General features: G+C 42.6%; 1 protein-coding gene across 1 annotated transcript in view; it reads left to right on the top strand.

Moving 5' to 3' along the window:
* The window catches only part of LOC124595721 (E3 SUMO-protein ligase RanBP2), a 294,537-nt gene that overhangs the window by 223,456 nt on the left and 44,857 nt on the right, over positions 1-26,224 (top strand). The window contains exon 25 of the mRNA XM_047134587.1: positions 10,482-10,538. Within this exon, the coding sequence (XP_046990543.1) occupies positions 10,482-10,538 (57 nt within the window). The remainder of the gene's footprint in view (positions 1-10,481; positions 10,539-26,224) is intronic.

The raw sequence follows: 26,224 nt of genomic DNA on the forward strand, positions 1-26,224 counted from the left end.
TGACTACAGAAAGAGAATGTTTTGCCGTGATCTGGGCCATGTGCAAATTTCGACTATCTCTATGGAAGGCCATTCACTGTTGTCACAGACCATCATTCACTTTGTTGGTTGACTGGTCTTAAGGATCCAACTGGATGACTCACCAGATGTGCACTACTCCTTCAAGAGTCTGACATTACCATAGTGTACAAAAGTGGAAGAAAACACCAAGATGCCGACCGTCTCTCAAGAAACCCTGTGCAAGACCATCAAGACTTTAATGTAGATAGTCACTGTCTTGCTGCACTCCAGGATCTCTCTGCTGAGCAGGATGACACCAAGATATCTCAAATTATGCTTGCCTTAAATCGGTCAGAGGATGTGATAGGACAATTTAAGGTAGTTAATGGATTACTTTGCAAGAAAAACTTTGATCCGTTTGGAAATAGGTGGCTTCCAGTGATTCCTAACCACGTGCACTTAGATGTACTACAGCAATTCCATGACACACCTGAAGCCGGAAATTTAGGATTTATTAAGACATACATTAAAATCCTCAAGAGATTTTTGTGGCCAGGTTTATTTAGGAGAGTCTGTCACTATGTGTCGCACTGTCGAGAGTGCCAGAGGAGAAAGGCGGTTCCTCAGAAACCACCTGGCCGACTCGTACCAATTCCACCAGCTGAAATGCCTTTTCAGCATGTTGGGATTGACCTCGTCGGATGATTTCCAACGTCTGCTAGTGGCGCTTGATGGATTATTGTTTGTGCTGATTATCTGACACGCTACGCAATTACAAAAGCCGTGAAAACAGCCGAAGCATTCAAGGTTGCCAAATTCGCTGTGGAAGACCTTGTATTAAAACACGGTGCCCCAAGGTCGTTAATTATGGATCGAGGGAAAGTTTTTCAGTCGAATCTTGTGACACAGAGAAACTGTTGGTGCAACATTACTCATCATAGGACGACTGCCTGCCATCTGCAAACTAAAGGGCTTACTGAACTTCTTACTAAGACCTTGGCCCACATGCTGTCAATGTTCGTGAGTGTTGAGTAGAGCAACTGGGATGAGGTGCTACCTTTCGTGACATTTGCCTACAACACCACCAAGCAAGACGGCACAGGATTTACGCCATTTTTCCTGGTGCATGGGCATGAGGTAACGCCTTACATCGTGATGACATGAACGATGACTACATCGGCCAGATGTTAACCAGACCTGAGGAAGCTCGGCAGTTAGCTCGACTCCGCACTCTGCAGGCTCAAGTAAACAATTGCCGAAGGTATGACAGGAGCCACTGCCCTGTTGTCTACCAGCCTGATGACCTCGTCTGGATCTTCACTCCTGTTCAGAAGGTTGGTCTCTCTGAGAAGCTCCTCAGGCCCTACTTTGGTCCTTATAAGGTTGTAAGACAGTTATCTGATGTTACTTATGAGGTTGAAGATTTTGACCCTGACACAAGACAACGAAAGATCAGAGGCACAGTCCATGCCCTTCGAATGAAGCCGTATAAGGATCCGGAAACCCAGGGTAAATTTGAAGCTCCAGAGACAGGCAACAAACGGAAAGGTGACGAAGAGTGTAGCGGTAAAGGAAGTTCTAAGAAGATCACCGCCAGGGCGAATATCGGGAGTATGCAGGACCGATGACTCATTCCTGGACTAGGAGGATGTAACACTGAGGTGGTGTTCTCTTAAGGAGGGAGCAATGTCACAGAAGAAACTGTGGTGTAGTGATTATGATACTGCACTGTTGCGTAGAGGGTCATGAGTTCAAAACTCACCTGAACTGCAAAATTTTAATTTCTATATTTAGTTCGAGTACATTGTAGAACTACCACAAATGTCAGAATCATTGTACTGGGATGTTCTGTAACTGTATATGTACCCTATGTGTTCTGGCTGGAGGCAGTTTGCTCTGTGCTCTTGTATGTGCAAGAACTGAATAAAAACGTCCAGTGAAGTTAGTGTTAGTCATTCATCTGATTACACCTTCTTCTACGTGACAGTATCACATAATAGCTTTACTTCTTTGCGACCAAAGTTATCAGTTCTGAAGGGCACTATTGTACGTCCATAAATTTCTTACACATAGGACAGACTGTCTTGTAAAACATTGTGCATTACTTAATTCTTCATTCTCAGTCAAATGTTAAAGTATCCAGAAAGAGTTAATTGGCAGATCAGATAAAATTTCCAATACCTTTTGGTATAATAACCACGAGTTGAGTTTAAGTGACCTTGTGTGTAGTTTAGGTAGCAACCCCTGGTGTAGAGATGATCGTTGTGTCAGTACTGGTTTCCTGGCTACAAAACTGATAAGAATTGGTGTTCCGTTCAGTTCTGTTATGTGCCATTCTTAGTCAACTTTTAGCATGTTACACAGCCAAGAAATCTAAACTGAATAAGACTTTGTAGCCACTATCAACCATAGCGAGAACTTCCACACTAACCCAGAAGTTACTTCCCCCACTTCGTAAGTTACCACTGTTGAACTGAGTGAATCAGCATAACCTCCACCTGTGCCACATAATCTTGGCAGGTTCAGGTGTACTGTGCCAGTATATTGTTACTAACCATATCAAGGAGACATTGAGTTGTTACAGAGAGGCACGACAAAAAGACTTCTTCTAAAGTAGAAAACACATGCATTCACACAAGCACAACTCACTCGATGACCAGGCAGTTTGCCTGGTGTGTGTGTGTGTGTGTGTGTGTGTGTGTGTGTGTGTGTGTGTGTGTGTGTGTGTTTTCTGCTTTGGAAGGAGCTCTTTTGGCTGAAAGCTTAAATATATAGCACTCCTTTTGTTGTGCCTGTCTTTGACTGTGCCTCTTCTATTGTATGATAACTAGCAATCTTTCCTTTTCATAATATTGTTGTTATTCCATCCTGAATGTCCCATTGTTTGATTTTATCCAGTATATTCCTATTTGCCACAGATACTAGAGATCCAGTATCTAATAAGAATTTACACAACTACCCTTTCACATAACTGGGCAAAGAAATGTCCACTGCAGAGGTGACCTGTGCTTACCCTAGCTGGAAGCATTGTTTAGTGGACACACTGCCCCCCCTCACGGAATCCGCAATTTAAAGACCGGGTATGACTTCCATCCTGTGACCATCTTCTCTGCCTTTGCAAACATCTGTATGTAAAATTCTGTTCAGAACATGCAAAACATTAACAGGGCTGACACTGTTACTCCGTGCAATTGAAGTGCATGTGACCTGTACAACCACATCTATAGCATTTTATATCTGTTTTAAATATTACCTTCTTTTTCCTTTATTTGGTGACCTCATAAATATCAGCTAGTTTTGTCACAGTTTCTACTCCTTGATTTGAGGCTCTTTGGGAATTCCGTACAATTCGTTAGCATCCTGATGAACCACCTATTATTTCGTTAACGGTCATTTCAATAGTAGGTATACTATTGCAAGAAATGCAGGAAAAAAATTGTGCTTGATGTGTGTTAGGTTACATGTTGCTGCGTATAGATTGTATGTAAAGCGCTCAATCACAAACTCTTGCATCAGTGAAAAAACTAGAAAGAAATATTCCTAAATTTCTCGTATGTCATAATTGGTTTGCAAAATTGAAACAAGATTTTGGCAAATGATAGTGCGCAAAGACGAGAGTACCAGGTTACCAGTATGAAATGAGCGTTTTTTTGTGAAAATGAAACACTAATTTTGAATTGAAAAGTAAAAACATTTTATTCAAAGCACTGACCATTGCTTTCTATATATTTTGACCACCTTTCTGGCAATTTGTGGACAGCACGCCAATCAAAATGTTCGTCTTTTGAAGCAAACCAATCACACCCAATTTTCGACTTTTTCTTAGGAATCGGTGTTCCTCAGCTGATGCGTGTCCCATTGATGAAAACAAATGGTAGTCGGAAGGGGCCAAGTCAGATGAGTACGGCGGGTGGGGTAGCAGCTCCGAGCCAAGTGTTTTCATTGTATCCTGAACCAGTTTTGCTATGTGTGCAGGTGCATTGTCATGTAAAAAAAATTATTTTGGCGTGTCTTCCGGCCCATTCTTGTCTTTTTTCCTATCAGTGCATTGTTCAAATTGATCATTCGTTGTGTGTAGTGATTAGTATTCACAGTTTCACCGGGTTTTAGAAGCTCATGATACACCACACCTTTCTGATCCCACCAAACACAGAGCATTGTCTTCTTGCCGAATCGATCTGGTTTTGCAGTCAATGTTGATGGTTGTTCCGGATTAACCCATGATTTTTCCCGTTTAGGATTCTTAAAATAAATCCATTTTTCATCGCCAGTAACAGTTCGACGCAAAATTGATTTTCTTTCATATCTTTGAAGCAAAATTTGACAAATGGTTTTTCGGTTTTACATCTGTCTTTCATTCAGTTCATGTGGCACCCATTTTTGACACTTTTGGATCTTTCCCATAGCTTTCAAATGGTCAGAAATTGTTTTTTGTGCAACATTTAGCATTGCTGCCATTTGCTTCTGACTCAAAAGTATCATCTTCATCCAATATTGCTTGCACTTCGGCATCTTCGAACTTTTTTGGTGGTCTTCCACATTCTTCATTTCTTACATCAAAATTATTATTTCTGGACCATTGAAACCATCTTTTGCATGTTGCTTCTGATAGAGCATGATCACCATATGCCTCGACAAGCATTCGATGCGACTCTACAGAACTTATTTTCAAATGAAAACAAAAAATTAATGCTTTCTGCAAATCATCACTTTCTGGTACAAAATTTGACATTGTTAACATGATGGTAAACATGTGATGTTGTTTGTTACATGACTTGATGTATGCTAAATATCTTTGACAGATGTCATACCAAACAAACAAACAAACAAAAATTAAGGCTTGTTCACAACAAATGTTTCATATCGACACATTTGTATCTTAACACTCTTTCATACCGGTACACCTGGTATTTTGCTGTGTGATTAATATGCCAAACTTCCATATCTACCATGATATTCAAGTTACTATAGATTTTTACTGTGAAATAGTGTAATTATTCAGGGCCATTGATAGCTGGTGAAACGAGAATTCCTTTTGGGTTCTGTAACAATATAAGAGAAGAAGCTACATGTTTATTTTTATCCTGAGAATGGACTGTTTCGTGAACTACTGACCCGACATGCACTCAGTTGGTACTTTAATAATACTGCATTTCAGGATTCTATTGCAATTTCAACTGAATTAGAAAGTTAGTGAGATGAATGTTTTTAAACTCAGCTGTGTTTTGACAAAAGAAACAGATTTTAACATTGCAGTAAGAGACTTTACGTATTCCTTAAAACTTGTCACAGTTCTTCATGAATCAATGGCTCCTCAACTATCCTCTTGCTAAGGCTGACAACTTGAGACTAGTTCTGCCGTGTAACATTTGCCGTGGCTTCTTTTGTCAGCATTTCAGAATTACTGAATGTAAAATTCTTGCTGTATATTTGCCACATTACTCTGTCGGATTTAAATGAGCATGATACGGAGGCAACCTGATGAAACTATGCCTTTCACCATTAGCCAGTTCGTCGACCTGGTAGTGTGAAGTTTTGGTTTGTGCAGCACTAAAAGTCCCATTAACTTCACCTTATACATGCTAGATTAATGTTCATTTCATGGAACATTTCTTTGTACCCAGAACAAAATATCCACTTGCCTCCACTGCATTGTTAGAGCTTTAGCATAACAACAGATTGGTGTAGCGTTTTGTCCGTTACTATTGTCTAATTCCGATGAATATTTCGCAGCAGAATTTTATCTTCCCAGCTGGTGAAAGTGTTCTTGGGTGACACTTTTATTGCAGGTCTTGTGTTCAGATGCACTGCACTGTTGTTGTTGTTACTACAGTGCTAAGAAAAACACTTGCTTACAATACTTGATGACTACAGAACACTTCAATGCCAGGAAATACAATTTTACAAGAGCTGAAGAACGTTGATGCATCTAATGTGTGACACTACTAGGTACTGTTTACTCGTGGTGTGGCAACAGGGATGCTTTAGTAGCCGAACCACTGGTGGCGTAGTAGGGAAAGCCGGCTCACCCTTGGTGTTACCTGGGCAACGGCGTCAAGTCCCCCTCAGGTCAGTCAAATGTCACAACTAATTTTAAATGCACTACAATTACTGCCATTACAATTATCAATGTACTCAAAATAAAATAAAAACAAAGAAGAAAGGACAGGGAAACAAACATACAGCTTCAAAAAGAACCTAAAATCAGCACTCGCTCATATTGTTGGTTAGGATGCCCCTGCTGCACAACAATGTAACTGGATGCAATCTACTGGGGTGGGCGGGAGTGGGTGGTGCCCATAGGTGGATGCAAGTGGAGCAGAAGATAGTTTTGTATGTAAAAGAACATCTTTATTGCCATTGGTTTACATTTGTTAGACTTTGATGCTGCTGGCATCATTGGCGAGCAAAGTGAATGTTTTCGTGGCATCTTCCAGTGCACCATCCCTCAGTGCGGCCTCTTATGCTCAGCATGCTCTACTGTTGCAGTTGCTGGTGTTTTGGAGAACTCTCACATTAATACCTAGCCCACATTGTGCCTGGCTCGGTAAATACAGCTGTCACTACAAGTACATCAGTTGGGAATATCCGAGGGGATAACCAGCTTCTCAGTGCTTGACATAGTGGAAGAGGCCACATTTGTGTCACAGAGAAACGTGTGAGGGGGAAAAGAAAGGTGACCCTGATCTGGTGGTCAGTCAAACAGTAGAGGAGCTTCGTGAATGCTGTTCCACTCTCACGGCATTTACACGCAGAAATGGTATCACAGATGCAGTTTGCTGCTGCTGAATGTGCTGGACAAGCTGGTAGACAACTGGAGCAACAAATAGCCAGTTTCTCCCTCCCCCTCCCCCTCCACTTCCCCCTCCCCCTCCCCCTCCACTTCCCCCTCCCCCTCTCCCTCCCCCTCTCCCTCCCCCTCTCCCTCTCCCTCCCCCTCTCCCTCCCCCCTCTCCCTCCCCCCTCTCCCTCCCCCCCTCACTCTCCCACCCCCCCCCCTCACTCTCCCCCCCCCCCCCCTGCATACATCTTACACTGCTTGGCTTCATCACATTTCCTTACTCTCCATGGCTGGGTCTTCCGAGGCTCCCTACCAATTTTTATTCATCTGAGTCCACAGGTCCAAGAGTGGTGTCCCACAGGGCTCTGTGGTGGGTATCCCTCTCCCACCTCTGTCAAGCCACTTCTTACTACCATTCTGTATATCGACAACTTTTGCGTTTGGTACAGCTTCCACTATAACTTTCACTGAATGCCAGCTTCAAGACATCATTCGATGAGCCTCTACTTTTAACCTTACCCATGATTTCCAGTTTTCTTCTGCAAAAACATGGGCTGTACATTTTTATCGTTGTACCACGGTACGTTCTGATTCAGCCGTCTACTTGGGTAAACAGAGCTGGTACATTGTTGCACAGTCTCGATTTTTGGGACACATCTGTGACAAGATGCCAACTCGGCTGCCCCATATTCGTCATTGAAAGACTAGCTGCATTCAGAATCTTAACTCGCTTTGCTTCCTTGGCCACAGCTCATCAAGTGCCGACTGAGATTTTCTTTTTCATATGTCCCACTTGATCTATGGTTGCCGGGATTGTGCCTCAATAGCGTCTTCAGCTTTGAAATTGTTCCCGCTAATTTCCTCTGTTTTTAAGAGATTTTTCTCTTTTCCTGCTGCTCCATTTTCTGTTTTAGGAGTAGCACTCTGTTAAGTGGGTCCGATCTTCCTCTTTAACACTTTGTCTGTGGGTTTTGGGTGGGAGAGTTGTGTGAGAGCCTGCCACCTTTGCATGTGCATGCAGAACCCCAGGGGGAGGGGGGTGTTCTCACCATTGCTGAGTCCTGGGAGAACACCTATCTACTCCAACCTGTGTACCAAACAGGCCCGTAAATAGTTTTTTTTTTTTTTTTTTTTTTTGCAGCTCTGGCATCAGTATTGTCTTTAGTGCCTCACTTTTAAAACTTCTATGTACTTTCCTCATCCAAGCACATTCCTGGTAGACGTTAATACCTCCATACGAAAGAATCCTTGATCGAGGGACTGATGATCTTGCTGATTTGTCCCTTACCCCCAATCAACCAAATCAAGGAACAGTTCACATCTGTCTTAAAGCATTAGTCAGTTTGGTTCTTTAACCATCTCCACGAAATTCTTGTGGGTCAGACAAATCTATGATAATTTATGCTGTCCTTATTTGCATAAGTTAAATTTCCCCATTTACTTCTATTCGGTATGAGTACCCACACATCAGAAATATTGTAGGATAGGTCCATATTGAACACCTATGAAAAGGTATAACAAAAAAATTAAAAAAACCTTTTGAGTTTCCTGTTCATTGAAAAAAAAAAATATTCAGTGTATATGTTTATTAGTTTCAGTAATATAGATGTGACAAATCGGATGATACTTTTTGATACACCCTATATTATGGAGAGGCTCTGTACATGTAAATGGCACATATTGAAACCAGGGTGAAAAGGCCTGTGTGTGTTTTACTTCATGTTCTTAACATAATATTGTTGCCAAAATTTGTGACCACAGTTTAAAATTGAAAAGTCATTTCAATATAGTAGTTGTAATTGTACTACATTTTTCAAATAAGTTAATTATAACATAAATATCAACAACACTTAGAAGCTGGATTTAGCTTTTTTCTGTCTGGCAGATAGGCAGCTTTCTTCATTGTTTATCTAGTATGTGGATTGGTCATTTGTTGTACTTAATTCTTCAGTGTCATCCTTTTTGGTAGTGTAATAACTAGCAGTACTCAGAATTTTTGTTCACTTCATTATGTTGGTTTCATTGATACAACAAGCAGCATGAACAAATAGCAAGAACATATGATTCACCTCCGTGGATGTACTAGAAATGGAATTCAAATGTAAACAGTTCAAAAAACATCTACACTAATTGGTAACCTGAAACTGTCTATAGGCTTAGATTCAAGGTGAGCAAGAAATGAAAGAATAAGTCATGTGAAGCTAATAAAATAAAGAATCCTGTCCTGATAATCCGCAGCCCTCAAATAACCTTGGCTAAAAATGAGAGGTATCCATTACCTCTACGTGGTACTGGCCAAACTTTACCCACCTTCTTGCGGAACCTGTGATACTGTGTGCCTGCAATATTGTTCAGCACCTGGGCTTCTGCGTCCTATACAATCCATCATCAGAAATTGGACAAATTCTGCATACGCAGTGAAGAGAACGTAATGCGATACCATTCCACTTCAGGTGTTCCTTTCTTGCCTCCTTCCACATCATGGTGCCAGGTTTTTCCTGTTGCTTGTAATGGAAACAGTGGGAAAATTGATCATATTGCAATAGTTGTGCATATCTGAGTCAACAAAACCCTCTTAGTTGTCTTTAAAAAAAAAGGCAGTGCACAGTTACATTGTATAAATTATTGTTTGTAGGAGCTACTGCTCATTGGCAGTGGCCATGAGCTGATGTTCTTAACCAAATTCGATCATCAGTGATAGGTCTCAAGATAGCAATTGCTATTGGATGTCCCAATTAAGTGGAAAATTCCCGTACTGATAATCCTTCCTGCCTTTAAACTGAAAGCTCACTCATGGCCTTGGTTTGAAATGGGTATTTAAAGTGTACTGTAAGATTTATGTGACACAAGCTGTGTTGTCCCGTTAGAAATACGATGTGCTCTAGTGAACTGCACTGAGAGCATATGTCCACTTCCACGTCCACTTCACAGGTGGATGCATGCAGTGATTTCTTGTGGTCAAGTGTGTTGAGCAATAAATTCCCAATTAAAGTAACTCTCCAACTCCTGTGTCACAAAAAAGTTTAGCTATTCATGAATAGCTGGTTTTCTTCTAGACACAAAACAGCAAGGCTGTATCTTATTGCCTGTTATGTGACAGATTTAAACCATGATTCCAAAAGCACTCCATTCCATTCCATTCCTCTCCTCACCCACAGTCTGGTTGTGCTTAGCTCTGATCATGGAATCTTCTTCTCTCTAAATGAATAGGAAAAAACCCAAACATGAGAACATCACTCGGTTAAGTCAGATGATTCCTTGAATTTTGCATTAGTTACTAAATTTTTGAAAGTTGTTGGAAGTCACAGTGATGTGTTGAATGTGCTAGCGATCCTCTACAATTCTACACACAACTGGATGTCTGTATCTTCCGTAAGTACCATTATCTGGTACTAATAACTTACTTTATTTCTTCTTTATGGTGCAGTATCTAGTTATTCATCCTTAGAAGTTTAGGTGATAAATGTATTAAAATTTACAGATTAAATGATAGTCCATACACCGAGTATTAAGAATGAGATTTTGAATGGAAGTTGCAGTAGCTCCCAGCAAATATTTTTGACATCACAAGTTTCCAGAATTTACTGATTTGTTGTATTTTGTAAGTCAGGCTGTTTCTGTCTCGGTGCAGTTCATAAAAGCCCTCCTATTTCTATTAAGAGAGAAGCCTATTTTGAGCTATTAGAAATACTTTTTGCAGGTGCTGTTCAACCACTTTTTGGTGGAGTGTCAAAAGCATCACATGAAAAAGTTGATGGTAAGTGAAGAGAATTATTTTTTAGATTTTTAGTTTTTTCACATAATCTTAAAGCTTCAGTGAAAAACTTTATTCAAATAATTTTAATGATGATCTGTTACTGATCAATGCATGATAAACTTACAGTACACCCAGTATTAATTTATCTGCTAAAAGTAATGTACTAAACCATTAAATTGACTGCCTTTAATGCAAATGGCATACTATGAAAAATCTAAATGTATTATATAAAATATAGTGTACAGGCTTCATAAAATTCAGTGTTGCTCATGGTGATTTAACACAATAGGCACTAAGTAGATAGCAGAGGATCACGAGGCTATTTGTTGGAGATAGTAGGTATCGCGTTCCATACATTAGTGTTACAAATAGGCTAGGGGAGTGAGAGAGGAAGCCAGCTGGTAGAATTTTGCACAGAACATAATTTAATCATAGCTAACACTTGCTTTAAGAATCATGAAAGAAGACTATAATGTGGGAGAAGTGTGGAGACACCAAAAGGTTTCAGATTGATTATGTAACGATAAGAGATTACGGAACTAGATTTTACATTGTAAGACATATCGAGGGGCAGGTTGGACTCTAACCACAATTTATTGGTTATGAACTGTAGATTAAAACTGAAGAAATTGCAAAAAGCTAGGAAATTCTGGAGATGGGACCTGGAGAAACAGAGGTTATTGAGAGTTTCAGAGGGAGCATTAGGAAACGATTGGCAAGAACAGAAGAAAGGAATACAGTAGAAGACAAATGGGTAGCTTTGAAGGCACCAGCAGATCAAATACGTAAAAAGACAAGGGCTAATAGGAACCCTTGGTTAACACACAAGATATTGCATTTAATTGATGACTGTAGAAAATATAAAAATGCTATGAATGAAGCAGTCGAAAGGAAATACAAATATTTAAAAAATGAGATTGACGGGAAATGCAAAATGGCTAAGCAGGAATAGCTAGAGGACAAATGTAAGGATTTAGAAGCGTGTGTCGCCAGAAAAAAGGTAGACTGCGTACAGGGAAATTAAAGAGGCCTTTGGAGAAAAGAGAAGCAGCTGTATGAATACCAAGAGCTCAGATGGAAAATCAGTCCTAAGCAAAAAAGGGAAACCTGAAAAGAAGCAGCAGTATATGGAGGATCTATACAAAGGAGATGTGCTTGCGGGCAATATTGTAGAAATGGAAGTGGACATAGATGAAGGTGAGATGGGAGATACAATACAACAAGTAGAATTTGACAGAACGCTGTAAGACCTAAGTCGAAACAAAGTCCCGGGAGCAGATGACATTTCATCAGAACTACTGACAGCCTTGGGAGAGCCAGCCATGATAACTCTTCCATCTGTTGTGAAACATGTCTGAGACAGGTGAAATACTCTGACTCCAAGAATAATGTAGTAATTCCAATTCCAAAGAAATGGCTGACAGGTGTTAAAATTACCGAACTGTCAGTTTAATAAGAATGGAGAAGCTGGTGGAAGCCGAATTGGGGAGACCATTTTTGATTTCGGAGAAATGTAGGAAAATGCAAGGCAATACTGTCCACATGACTTCTCATAGAAGATAGGTTAAGAAAAGGCAAACCTATATTTATACCATTTGTAGACTTGGAGAAAACTTTTGACAGTGTTGACTACAATTCTCTCTTTCAAATTCATAAAGTGGCAGTGGTAAAATACGGGTAGCAAAAGACTATTTACAATTTGTACAGAAACCAGATGGCAGTTGTAAGAAGAGAGAGGCATGAAAGGCAAGCTGCGATTGAGAAGGGAGCAAGACAGGGTTGTAGGCTGTCTCCAATGTTATTCAATCTGTATATTGAGCAAAAAGAAAAGAAAAATTTGGAGTAGGAATTGAAGTCCAGGGAGAAGAAATAAAAACTTTGAGGTTTGCCAATGACATTGTAATTGTGTCAAATACAGCAAAGGGCTTGAAAGAGCAGTTGAACAAAATGGACAGTGTCTTGAAAGGATGATATAAGATGAACATCAACGAATGCAAAATGAGAATAATGGAATGTAGTCAAATTAAGTCAGGTGCTGCTGAGGGAATTAGATTAGGAAATGCGACACTGAAAGTAGTAGATGAGTTTTGCTGTTTGGGCAGAAAAATAACTAATCATGGCTGAAATAGAGACTGACGATGGCAAGAAAAGTGTTTCTGAAAAAGAGTATAGATTTATAGATGTAAGTGTCGGCAAGTCTTTTCTCAAAGTACTTTTACAAAGTGTAGCCATGTGTGGATGTGGAATATGGGCAATAAACAGTTTAGTCTAAAGAGAATAAAAGCTTTTGAATTGTAGGGCTACAGAAGAATGCTGAAGATTAGATGGATAGTTCACGTAATTAGTGAGGAGGTACTGAGTTGAACTGGGGAGAAAAGAAATTTGTGACACAATCTGACTAGAAGAGGGGATCGATTGATAGGACAATTTTGAGACATAAAGGGGTCACTAATTTAATACTGGAGAGAAGCATTTGGTGGTGGTGGGGGGGAGGAATCACAGAGGGAGACCAAGAGATGAATACAGTAAGCAAATTCAGAAGGGTGTAGGTTGCAGTAGTTACTCGGAGGTGAAGAGGCTTGTATAGGGTAGAGCAGCACGGAGATCTGCATCTTGAACTCGTCACATCTACAAGGTGAGACAGCAAGTAAGTGTATCCATGTGCTTGGGACCACTTGTTCCTTGGCATATAGTTTGAAGGTGTATAGAAGACGAGGAGAGAAAGCAAAAAAAAAAAAAGTATTAGCTACAGTGGACACTGTAAAAAGTGACTGCCAAACTGATCTGTGTAGAGAGTACTTCTTGTCTTGATCTAGTCCAAGCAACATCATTTTTTTTAAAAGATCTGTCAGCCTACATTGCATGTGACATTGTATATTGAGACTTGGTCTTTTGTAAGAGTGTGTCCACAAGTGGCTTGGAAGACAGATAATTGCATTCTTTCAGCACCTAACAACAAACAGAAGTGTGTGAAGAAGCTATTGATGTCAAACACAAGACACAAGAATTGTAACACTGAAGTCTTGCCAGAAACCATCGATGTTGAGTTTCAAGCACTAAGATAGTAAACAGGAAACCCTTTATACTTACTGCAAGCATTTGTTGTCAGTTTTATAAACAATAGTAAAGAATATAAAAATTTCAAAATGGTTGAAAGTGATAACGCAAAGATGGTGAGATAGCTAACTGAAGTGGCACCACAACTATTTCTCTGTGAGATTCTTTCCTTGACAACAGTTCAGAGTGCTACAGCTATGCCTACTGCTCAGCTATCCTGTCTAGTGCAAGACTTAAAACTACATTAAAAACCTCTACAAACATTTTACCATTTAGTGTTACTTCCACAGTGTTAATTTTGTGTTCTAATAAGGTTAAATGTCAGTTGATGAAGTTGTTATACTTGTGAAGGCTAAATGTGCATGGCAGCTGCTAGATCACCATGCCTTTATTTCTGAAATGTCAGGTGATTCAAACACAATCATCAACCAAAGTAGAGCAGTGATTAACATATTGGACTCACATTTGGGAAGACAGTGGTTATAATCCTTAATACAGCTATCTGGAGACAAAGGCCAGCAAATTCTTTTCACAAGGGTGCACCCAAGCTCCTTGTCATCTTCCTGCAATGTGAGCTTCAGCATATGAGACCCCCCCAGGGGATCCACAACTCTTTTGTGGATACGTGCGTAGCGAGCACGGGGCTCCGAGCTAATGTGGCCTTCCTTCCTTTCCGGGCTGCATACCTTCCCTTTCCGCATCCTTCCCCATCCCCTGTCTTCACCCCCCCCCCCCCCCCCCCCCCCGCTCACCTCTGGCTCTTTCCTTCACTTTCTCCCCCTCTGGGAGTATGGTTTGCGCCTACGTCCGGAGACGGACGCTTGTCAATGTACCGCATTCTTCTTCTTCCTTGCTTGTATGTCTTCTTCCTTCCTTTGTCCTTCTCCATTCCTTACCTCTTCTCTTTACCCTTTTCTCCGCTGCGGCGTTTGAGACCCCCTCTTCTTTCCTTTCCCTTTCTCTTTCTTCCTCCCTGTGCGTGTCTGAAGGCCGACCCACGCACTTCCATGCGTAGCCGGTGACGGGGTAACGCGTAATTCCCCGCCCCGGGTAGACAGGTAGGACACGTACGTACCCCCTGGTAAAGGCCAGGCCCAGGGAGGGGTGATTACCCGAGCTGATACCTTCCGAAAGTGCCGATTGGTCCCTCCGTCCGTTTGTCGGGAGGTGTGACCTGAGGTGTGAACAATCACCTAAGGCGGGTGTGCCCTCGGTGAGGGCCCCCACAAGGGAGGAGCGCGCCATCGGAGACGCCGGTAATCATGGGGGATTCTTCCGCAATGGTTTCCTCACCTTCCACTATGTCTGCTCACAAACGTAAGTTCACTGAGTCTCAGCCACAGACGGTTCTTCCATCGTTGCCACAGTTCCTTGTTGTTTCTCGGTCTGACGAAGGTCACGACTTTTCCACGGTCAACCCTTTCATTATTCAGAAAGGTGTCGACGCAATTGCGGGTCCTGTAAAGTCTTGTTCCAGACTACGGAATGGCACCCTGTTGTTGGAAACACACAGTGCCCTCCAGGCTCAAAAATTGCTGCGTACTTCTCTGCTCCACACCTTCCCTGTCCGGGTGGAACCGCACCGTACCTTAAATTCCTCGCGTGGAGTCGTTTATACACGCTCCCTCGATGGATTGTCTGACGAGGAAATTCAGCACTACCTGTCTGACCAGGGCGTCACCGCTGTTCATCGGGTTACGAAAAGGGTTGACTCGAACATCATTCCAACCCGCACTGTCTTCTTGACATTTGACAAAGTTCAACTCCCATCAAAAATCAAAGCAGGCTATGAGATAATTTCCGTTCGCCCTTATGTCCCGAACCCTACGCGTTGCTATCGATGTCAGCGGTTCAATCACACCAGCCAGTCCTGTTCCAATCCGGCCAAATGTGTTACGTGTGGCAGGGATGCCCATGAGGGTGCTTGTCCACCTCCATCCCCTCGCTGCATCAACTGTATGGGTGACCACGCTGCTTCCTCTCGAGATTGCCCTGTTTTTAAGGACGAAAAGCTGATCCAGGAAATAAGAGTGAAGGAAAAGGTGTCGACCTTTGCTGCTCGAAAGTTACTCGCCAGTCGACAGCCCACCGTGCCTCTGAAAGGAAAATACAGCGCTGTCCTTGCTTCTCCTCGGCCAACAAAGGAGGCGGCCACGCAGACTTGCGACCTCACATTTAGTACCACGGTCGTCAGATCGGCCAGCGCAAAGATCGCCCGTTCAACCTCACCTCTTTCGCCTGCCCACTCTATGGCTCACCCTTCGTCGAGTTCTGCTAAATCTCGAGCCCAAAAGTCAGACGCCAAGTCTTCAAAAAAAGAGCATTCTCGTGAAGAGTTTTTACGTACTGCAACTTCACAACCATCGGTTCCTCCTTCATCTAAACATACCTCCAAGAAGGCTACGAAGAAACACAGTTCCTCTCCTTCTCCGCCACGGCGTGTCCCATCTACAGCACCACCTGGCGGAAATCGCCCTCGGCCATCTTCTGTGTCGCCGAGGCGCACTGTTGGTGGCCGGTCAACTGGCCGATCGTTGGTGGCAGGAGCTGCTCCTGACCAACCTATGGATCAGGATCTTCTGCCTTCGACTGAATGCCATTCCATCCTGTCGGTCGCAAGCTCTGAGCAGTCGTTGAGTTGACAGCACCCTTGGTGACGTTCCTCCATTTTCTGTTCACCCTATGTCCATTATCCACTGGAATATCCGCGGCATTCGCGCCAATCGGGAGGAATTGTCGATCCTCTTACGATCCTACTCGCCGGTCATCTTCTGTCTTCAGGAAACAAAGCTGCGTCCCCATGACCGCTTTGTTCTCCCTCATTTTCAGTCCGTCCGATATGACCTCCCCTCTGTTGAAGGCACTCCAGCCCATGGAGGACTCATGATTCTGCTCCATGATACTCTCCATTATCACCCAATCCCCTTAAACACTTCCTTCCAAGCTGTCGCCGTCCGTCTTTCCCTTTCTGGATACACGTTCTCTCTTTGTACGGTATACATTCCATCGTCTACACCAATGGAACGAGCTGATCTCCTTCATCTTCTTGATCAGCTTCCACCCCCCTACTTGCTGGTTGGGGACTTCAATGCCCACCACCCGCTTTGGGGATCTCCACATCCTTGTCCACGTGGCTCACTATTGCTAGACGTCATCCACCAAGCGGATCTAGTCTGCCTCAACACTGGGGTCCCCACATTTTTGTCTGCCTCCACGGCAAATTTATCCCATTTGGACCTTGCGGTCGGTACTGTTCCGCTAGCTCGGCGCTTCGAATGGTTCGCCCTTGATGATACACACTCGAGTGACCACTTTCCATGTGTTCTTCGACTGCAGCCTCAACTGCCATATATGCGCTCGCGACGCTGGAAGTTTGCCCAAGCCGATTGGACACTTTTTTCGTCTCTAGCGACATTCGATGACCGTCGCTTTCCCAGCGTCGACGATGAGGTCACACATTTTACCGACGTTATTCTCACAGCTGCGGAACGTTCAATACCACGCACCTCCGAATTGCCCCGGCGCCCTCCAGTTCCTTGGTGGAACGAGGCATGCCGTGACGCAATACGTGAGCGGCGACGTGCTCTTCGCATTTTCCGTCACCATCCAACTTTGTCCAACTGTATCCGATATAAGCAGCTCCGTGCGCGATGCCGTCGCGTCATCCGCGATAGCAAGAAGGCAAGCTGGAAATTCTTTACTAGCTCATTTAACAACTTCACTCCCTCCTCGGAAGTTTGGAGTCGGCTTCGACGGTTCTCAGGCGCGCCTAGTTTCTCCCCGGTCTCTGGGCTCACTGTCGCGCATGATACCTTAGTGGACCCCGTCGCAATTTCTAACTCATTGGGTCAGCACTTTGCTGAGATTTCGAGCTCTTCAAATTACCCGCCAGCGTTTCTCCCGAAGAAACGTGCAGCGGAAGTGCGACATCTTGCTTTCTCCTCTCAAAATCGCGAAAGCTACAATACTGTTTTCTCCATGCGCGAACTCCAACATGCCCTCTCTTCTTCTCGCTCCTGCGCCCCAGGACCGGATGGTATCCATGTCCAAATGTTGCTGCATTTATCAACCCATAGCCTGCGTTACCTCCTTCGCCTTTATAATCGAATTTGGACCGACAGTACCTTTCCCAGGCGATGGCGGGAAGCTATCGTCGTTCCCGTTCCGAAACCTGGAAAGGACAAACATCTCCCCTCTAGCTATCGCCCCATTTCTCTCACGAGTAGTGTCTGTAAGGTTTTGGAGCGTATGGTGAATTACCGTTTAGCTTGGTGGCTGGAGTCCCGCAGTCTTTTAACACCAGCCCAATGCGGATTCCGAAAGCATCGTTCTGCTGTTGACCATCTTGTTGCTCTCTCCACTTATATCATGAACAATTTTCTCCGGAAACGCCAAACGGTAGCAATATTTTTTGATCTGGAGAGAGCGTACGATACCTGTTGGAGGACAGGCATCCTCCGCACACTGTTCTCTTGGGGCTTTAGAGGCCGGCTGCCCCTTTTTCTTCGCGAATTTATGGCAGAGCGCACATTTAGGGTGTGGGTGAACACTACTCTCTCCCGTACTTTCTCCCAAGAAAACGGGGTACCCCAGGGCTCCGTGCTGAGTGTTGTACTGTTTGCCATCGCCATTAATCCAATTATGGATTGTCTCCTTCCTGATGTCTCGGGCTCCCTCTTTGTGGACGATTTTGCGATCTACTACAGCTCTCAACGGACCAGCCTTCTTGAAAGACGTCTTCAAGGATGTCTCGATCGCCTCCACTCGTGGAGCATCGAAACCGGCTTCCGTTTCTCACCCAGTAAGACCGTTTGTGTAAATTTTTGGCGACGTAAGGAGTTTCTTCCGCCCTCCTTACATCTAGGTCCTGTCAACCTTCCGTTTTCCGACGTCGCAAAATTCTTGGGTCTTACGTTTGACAGAAAACTGTGCTGGTCCTCCCACGTTTCCTATCTTTCGGCTCGCTGTCTGCGTTCCCTTAACACCCTCCGTGTCCTGAATGGTACCTCTTGGGGAGCGGACCGGGTGGTCCTTCTCCGCCTCTATCGCGCCTTAGTGCGCTCGAAATTGGATTATGGAAGCATAGTCTACTCCTCTGCTCGGCCGTCTATTCTTCGGCGTCTCGACTCTATCCACCACCGTGGATTACGTTTAGTGTCTGGAGCTTTTTACACCAGCCCTGTGGAAAGCCTTTATGCTGAGACTGCTGAACCTCCACTGTCCAATCGGCGGGCAGTCCTTCTGAGTCGTTATGCTAGCCATCTGTCTTCCATGCCTGCTAATCCAGCCTATAACCTTTTTTTCGACGCCTCCTTTGATGTCGAGTATGCAGGCCGCTCCTCCTCCCTCCTACCCCCGGGAGTCCGCTTCCGTCAACTGCTCCATTCTCTTTCCTTCCGCTTTTCTAAAACCTTCTTGACAACTTGGGGTACAGCACCGCCTTGGCTCCGTCCCCGGATCGACTTGCTCAGAGACCTATGTCAATTTCCCAAGGATGGTACCCCTACACTTGTTTACCATCGGGCATTTGCTGCTCTATGTGCACAAATGACGGAAGCCACATTTATTTACACCGATGGCTCGAAAACATCGTTAGGTGTAGGGAGTGCCTATATTGTTGGCGACACCCCAAATCACTTTCGGCTTCCCGACCAGTGTTCGGTTTATACTGCGGAGCTTTACGCTGTTCTCCAGGCTGTCCACTACATCCGCCGCCATCAGCGGATACAGTACGTAATCTGCTCAGATTCTCTCAGCTCTCTCCTCAGTCTCCAAGCTCTTTACCCTGTGCACCCTCTGGTCCACCGGATTCAGGACTGTCTGCGCTTGCTCCACCTGGGGGGCGTCTCAGTGGCGTTCCTCTGGCTCCCGGGACACGCTGGTATCTGTGGAAATGAGGCGGCCGATATAGCAGCCAAGGCTGCAGTCTCTCTTCCTCGGCCAGCTCTTCAGTCTCTTCCGTTTACCGATCTACGGAGCGGTTTATGTCGCCAAGTCACTCATTTATGGCATGCGCATTGGTCAACACTTCCCCACAATAAATTGCGGGAAGTGAAAGCCGTTCCTTGCGCTTGGACCTCTTCCTCCCGAACGCGTCGTCGGGAGGAGGTAATTTTAGCCCGACTCCGGATAGGGCACTGTCTTTTTAGTCATCGACATCTTTTAAGCGGTGATCCTCCCCCACTCTGTCCCCACTGCTCTCAGCTGTGGACGGTCAGACACCTTTTAATTGAATGCCCCTATTTTAATCCGTTACGCTCCCGTCTACAGCTATCGCCTGATCTATCGTCAATTTTAGCAGATGACACGCGCTCAGCTGACCGCGTTCTACAGTTTATTAGAGACAGTGAAATGACGTCAGTCATTTGAAGCTTTTTTTTGGGGGACAACCAACCCCTTTCTATAGTGGACTTTTAAGCATTCCTTCTGCCTTTAGTTTCTCAAATTTTCTGACTTTGTTTCCATTGCTGCTGATTTTAAATTTCGTTTTTTTCCTGTTTTCTACGTCACGGGCTGGGCGCTAATGACCATAGAAGTTTTGCGCCCTAAAACCACAAACAAACAAAAAAAAAAAAAAAAAGCATATGAGACACACACACACACACACACACACACACACACACACACACACACACTCCTGCCTGTCTCTGTTCCTCCCACTCTGCACATGAACGCTTCATATGCCACTGTCTCGGGCCACAGCATCCGCAAATAATGGCCGTGTGTGTGTGTGTGTGTGTGTGTGTGTGTGTGTGTGTGTGTGTGTGTGTGTGTGTGTGTGTGTGTCTTTTCTATTTCCAAAGAAGGCCTTCACATTTAGCAATATTTTCATTGTGCCTGTCTGCAACTCAGCACCTCTTCTGTGTATAGTGATCAGAAGATCTACTTTTCCTATTATTGCAAATAAAAACCTCAATATCCCCGAACATAATGCAAAAGAGATGTTCTGTTTCCAGTCAATAAGGGCACCAATTTAGGAAAGCTCCATTACAAATAGTGCCATACAAATTTACAATAGTCTTTCACAGTGTTTCATCATTCTTACTTTCAGTAAAGCCATAAAGTCATTCTTTCTTGATCACTGTTTCTATTGAGGAGCAGACTCCTTGCAAATACTGCAAGCTCTCTTGCAGATAAAACCAATCAGACTCTTTCTTCAGAGAGACCACACTTACTTTTACATAATATTGAATATTACAGAACATACTTCTATTAAATAAATATATAAGTTGCACAATCTTTTGGAAAATGTGAAGGTGCATAAAAAATATTTGGAATTGGTGATACATCAATTTGTAATTCTTCATTTCGATGCCTCAACCCACTATGATGCCCTGAACTTCCCATGACGTAAGACCATGTTTTGTATTTTACCATCTTCCGAAGACTTTAATCAGTGATAGGTTATTAACAGATACTTAATTACAACAGTTATACCAACAACACATCATTTCTGATGAATTTTCAATGTTCCGTTGCCTTGAAATGAAATACTTTGGTGACACACAAATTATATAGCAAACTACCAATGTAACGTTTCCCATTATTTTATAACAAATCGTACCAATAACAATGCATTTTTGAGAGATCTACAATGAGCTTTGAAATACATTGAAGTGACATATATACATAGGAAGTAGGTTATAATATAAAACACACCATATATGGGCCTCAATTAAAATCTAGTTTGGTAGTGAAAACAGAGGGATGAACTCCCTGTGATGTAGGTTGTGTTCTTCTGTCACATTAGTCTGTGTTCAAATACCATTTCAGAATGCCTGATTTGCTTGATACTGTTTTACACTTTCAGAAAAATTGTACTGCGCTATGATGTTAATAACTTGACTTGCTCAATGTTGATGGTGGCTTTGATATGCGCCGATTATTTTCGGACTCATTCCTGCAATTCTTTGTCACAGACTTGCCAAATTTTTCTTTTACCACACAAAGAATTGCTCTTGCATCTGTGTTGGATTCAGGGAAAGCACAAATCTGAAAATACAAAGGTCTGCTATGTTCCTGAAAAAAATCTTAATGTGAATGAAGCAAAGCTGCAGCCCTTGCTGAATTTGTTTTTTAAAAAGTTTCAGTTTTTGCATGAAAAATTAACAACCCCAGAGTTTGGTTCACATCTTTTTGCACTATGCAGTCATTCTCAAACGATTGCTGGGAAACTATTCAGTAAAGGTATTTGATTCTTTTGCATGTTACGCACTGATATCACAGCTTGATAAAGAAGTTGCTGTTGTCTTGTTATTGGTCATATTTATTACATTACCATGAAATTAGGTACCACACTGCCTGTTGATTGAAGATGAAAAATGGCACTGCTAATCTGAAGTAAGCAGAAATTGTCACTCTGGAATCATTGTCATTTTTTCCAAAGCCCCCCCCCCTTCCCCCCCCCCCCCAACCAATTGTTGAAGTCATCCAAAATAGATTCTGTACTCATTGGCAAAGAATTTATGGATTCCATTCCATCCTTCAGTTTCATGTTAACAGGTCTTGCCCATGTCTGTTTCATTCTTTAAGCAGCTCATGAATTCCTTAGTGCTTATGAACAATGCTGCTGCTTTTTGTTGGTGCACTTTTAAGTTACACAGGTAATATCTGAACACATTAAGGCATGGTCACACTGAGCGCTTTGCACCTATCTGCCAGTTCTTGGTACTTCAGAGGAAACGGAGAACATACGCGCTCTCACTTATGGTGAGGACTGCTCCGCACCTGACAGATTTTTGCACTTAACGCATATTGGTTCCAGTCGGAGTTCTCGCAGGGTTGCAGCTGGAGCAAATCAAGAAATGCAAATGTTAAATTGGGAAATGTACAGCAGAAATAATCTTGGCAGTGAACTGCTAGATTGCAAGAATGGACAGTTTGTAAATTTTTGGTGAATGTCATTCGAAGACAGGTTATCTGTTGTCTCTGAACCACCAGTAATGGACACAAATTGTACATCTGCAGTATCTCATAAAGAGAATGCGGCATAATTTTGTGCTTTTTGGCCACTGGAAATATCTTTGTGAGTTGGATTATCTATTTGAGATATTCAGAATTTCAGTGATTGTTATTGAAGTTTGCATATTGTTTCTTACTTCAGCAGTTCGTATCTGACACCATTTGTGATCCAATGCCAAGCATCCTTTATTTTATGTGATGATTTTTGTTCATAGGGTCCCATACTTCCCATTTTTCTCTCTAAATATCTGGAGTTGTTCAGTTTGTGTGTGGTTCACATCATACTTAACGAGAATCGACTGCTGCACTGTGAATACTGGCATTCACTGGGTCGTCACACTTGCAAACAGAAAGCCATTTGACAGATTTGGGATGTAGTTATGTGGTACACTGTATTCTGCGTGGCAGTGTAGTGCGATATTCGTTCGCCAGTGACACGCATCCGCACTTGCAATGTCCCACAACACTGAGTTTGAAAACCAATTTTGGGTAGGATTTAAAACAGCTGTAAAATACTGTGCCGCAAGCACCAGATTGAAGATGCAATATCACAGACTCGAGTCAGTGTTGTTGACTTTAAGTGGTAATGCAGATGCAGCTGTATGACAGTGATTCACAGCTGTGTGTCACAGTGCACTCTAGTCTTCAAAACACTGCATCATATGCTTTTATAATATCTGCCTGTCTTTTTCGGATGTAAATATGGTGCTACTACCCTGACCAGTTCATATCTTTCCTTCCTCAGGTAATACATACCTCAGGTTTATGAGGTAAAATGCAGTGGACAAAGTATGGCAATACTATATTGATCATCATGAGATTATTTCAATGTGTAGCTAAATAAATGGCACAAGCAGCAAGTAAACATGAAGAGACTTCAGGCTAATGAATGTGCTTCATAGTAAATTCATAAACAACATAGGTAACAAAATGTAAATGCTATTAATTCAGTTGTTACATTCTTGACTAATGGCCTTAAATTTTCACAGTACTTCTTTTTCAAAAAGAAGTCAACTGAAGATATAATTTGAACTCCGTACCAAATCACTCTTCAAATTGTTGAAAACCAGGAACATCCTACAATAGGATGGCTGCCATCAAGCCTTGCTTACTAGATGCAGTGATGCTGTTTCTAGACAGTGACAGAAGAAAAAGATAAACAAGATCTCTCTTTCAAACAACACAATCAGAAGTCTTATTGGGGACATTACTTTTTGTATTTTGGCCATGGCACCCAATGAAGTAAGAATTCATTTCTGTGCACTGCAACGGTTGTTGTATCTTGTTCCCTTCTGTTTTCTTATGTTCAGTATGTAAAAGATAACAAGTGTTAAAGAAGAATAGGAGTTTTCCGATTACTGAAAAATTTTGTTGAGGAATGTGAGATGCACTTGTTGAAGTTGGTAGGTATACATACAGATAACACCTTCCATGTTGGGTGTTCACTCTGCATTCCACACATTCATGAAAGAAGTTGCTCCAAATGCAACAGTCAGCCATTGGTTTATGCTTCTTTTCACTTTAGCAGCAGAAACACTTCCACTTGATTTTCTGAATGTGCTCACTCAGGTAACGAAGATAGTAATAAAGTTCATTCTCTTCACAGATAGGAGCTTTCCCAGCACACAGCTGAAATTCCCAGAACTGACAGTGGTACTTAACACAAATAGTGAAAATTGTTCATCACACGTTAAATAAGTCAGCACTTACGATTGCTAGTAAATTCCGTCAGTTATTTTCCTGAACTGGAGACTTGCCAAGTAACTGGATTTTAAAACAATTTTCTATGAATGAAATCTGAATATTTTCACATGTGACATTAAAGTCGGACCAGAATTTCGTGGAGTAAATGAAGATACACACTGAAAGTAGATTCCTCTAAAACAGAACTAGGAACAATTTTTAGGAAGATTTGTGATAAATATCCATCAAAGAAAAAGTTCATCAGTTTGACTCTTCTTATAGGGAAAGTGAATTTACTACTATGGTGACGACAAAAACAAATGCAAGGAACCAGTTTAACTTGAACACAGTTTATAATGTGCATTGGCTGAGATGAAACATAAGAAATACTTCAGAATGTGGAGTTCGAAAAGTAGGAGACGAGATACTGGTGGAAGTAAAGCTGTGAGGATAGATTGTGTGTCGTGCTTGGGTAGCTCTGTCGGTCTAGCACTTGCCTACAAAGGGCAAAGGTCCCGAGTTTTACAAGGGGAGGCCGCCAATTGTGAAATTCAGATTCGATTCATACTGCGCATAATAAAAGCTCATGGCCAAAGGTGTAATGTGGCAAAGCACCAAGATGCACTTCTCAGCCGTTGTCGAGAAAATCGACAGTTAAAATAAACTGTTGCTGTGAAATACCCTCTACGATTAATAATTTTCTATAGCGTCGTGGCGCAGCGGCAAGGGCTCGGGTTCGTAATCCGAAGGTCGCCAGATCGTATCTCGCGCCATGCAACCCTTTTTTTTTCCCAAATGTGTGTGTGCACACACACACACACACACACACACACACACACACACACACACACACACAAGTGGCGGCAACTTGAAATTAGCGGAGATTGAGGCCTGGAGGATAACGAGAAGTTGCCGCCACTCATACCTCGCCTGTCTTTCAACAACTTCTTTGCCTCTACACTTCTGCCTCGACTGACATCTCTACCCAAACTCTTTGTCTTTAAATATGTCTGCTTGTGTCTGTATGTGTGGATGGATATGTGTGTGTGTGTGTGTGTGTGTGTGTGTGTGTGTGTGTGTGTGTGTGTGTGCGAGTGTATACCTGTCCTTTTTTCCCCCTAAGGTAAGTCTTTCCGCTCCCGGGATTGGAATGACTCCTTACCCTCACCCTTAAAACCCACTTCCTTCCGTCTTTCCCTCTCCTTCCCTCTTTCCTGATGAGGCAACAGTTTGTTGCGAAAGCTTGAATTTTGTGTGTATGTTTGTGTTTGTTTGTGTGTCTATCGACCTGCCAGCGCTTTCGTTCGGTAAGTCACCTCATTTTTGTTTTTATATATAATTTTTCCCACGTGGAATGTTTCCCTCTATTATATATAATGAAGATCAGTTGCAACAATTATGCATATAATAACTTGTTGAAAGTTGTTTGTCTTGGAAAAACTGGCGACTTCGAACATCATTATGTTTTCCGCAAACAAAGTTGGATTTCACAAATGTTGTTAATTGGCTTTATAACGTTAACCACATATAGTTAACGGAAGAAGTAGAAACGATATTCCGAAACGAATACGTATAGCGTAAGTCAAACGTTCGAATTAGAATAGAAACCCCACGAACACAAATTTGCTGTGGCAGGTATGAAATATAAACTCCGTTACTCGCTCGTTACACTTGAAGGACAGATGTTGAATGGACCGAAACGAGCCGCCGCATAACAGCGTAGTTGCCTGCTAACTTGTAGGTGCGGTCCCTAGCGCAACTTATAACATCGTCGAAAATCAGTGCGGACGTGAGAGAGCTTTGGTACACCCTGTTAAGCAAACGAAAAAATGGAGGCGGTACAATTGGAGAGCAATCCGCCTTCACCAACATGCATAAGCAATTCATTAATAGTTTTTATATATATATATATATATATATATATATATATATATATATATATATATACACACACACACACACACACACACACGATTAAAGGGAAC

This window comes from Schistocerca americana, chromosome 2 (genome assembly GCF_021461395.2).
Source record: "Schistocerca americana isolate TAMUIC-IGC-003095 chromosome 2, iqSchAmer2.1, whole genome shotgun sequence".
NCBI classification, from domain to species: domain Eukaryota; kingdom Metazoa; phylum Arthropoda; class Insecta; order Orthoptera; family Acrididae; genus Schistocerca; species Schistocerca americana.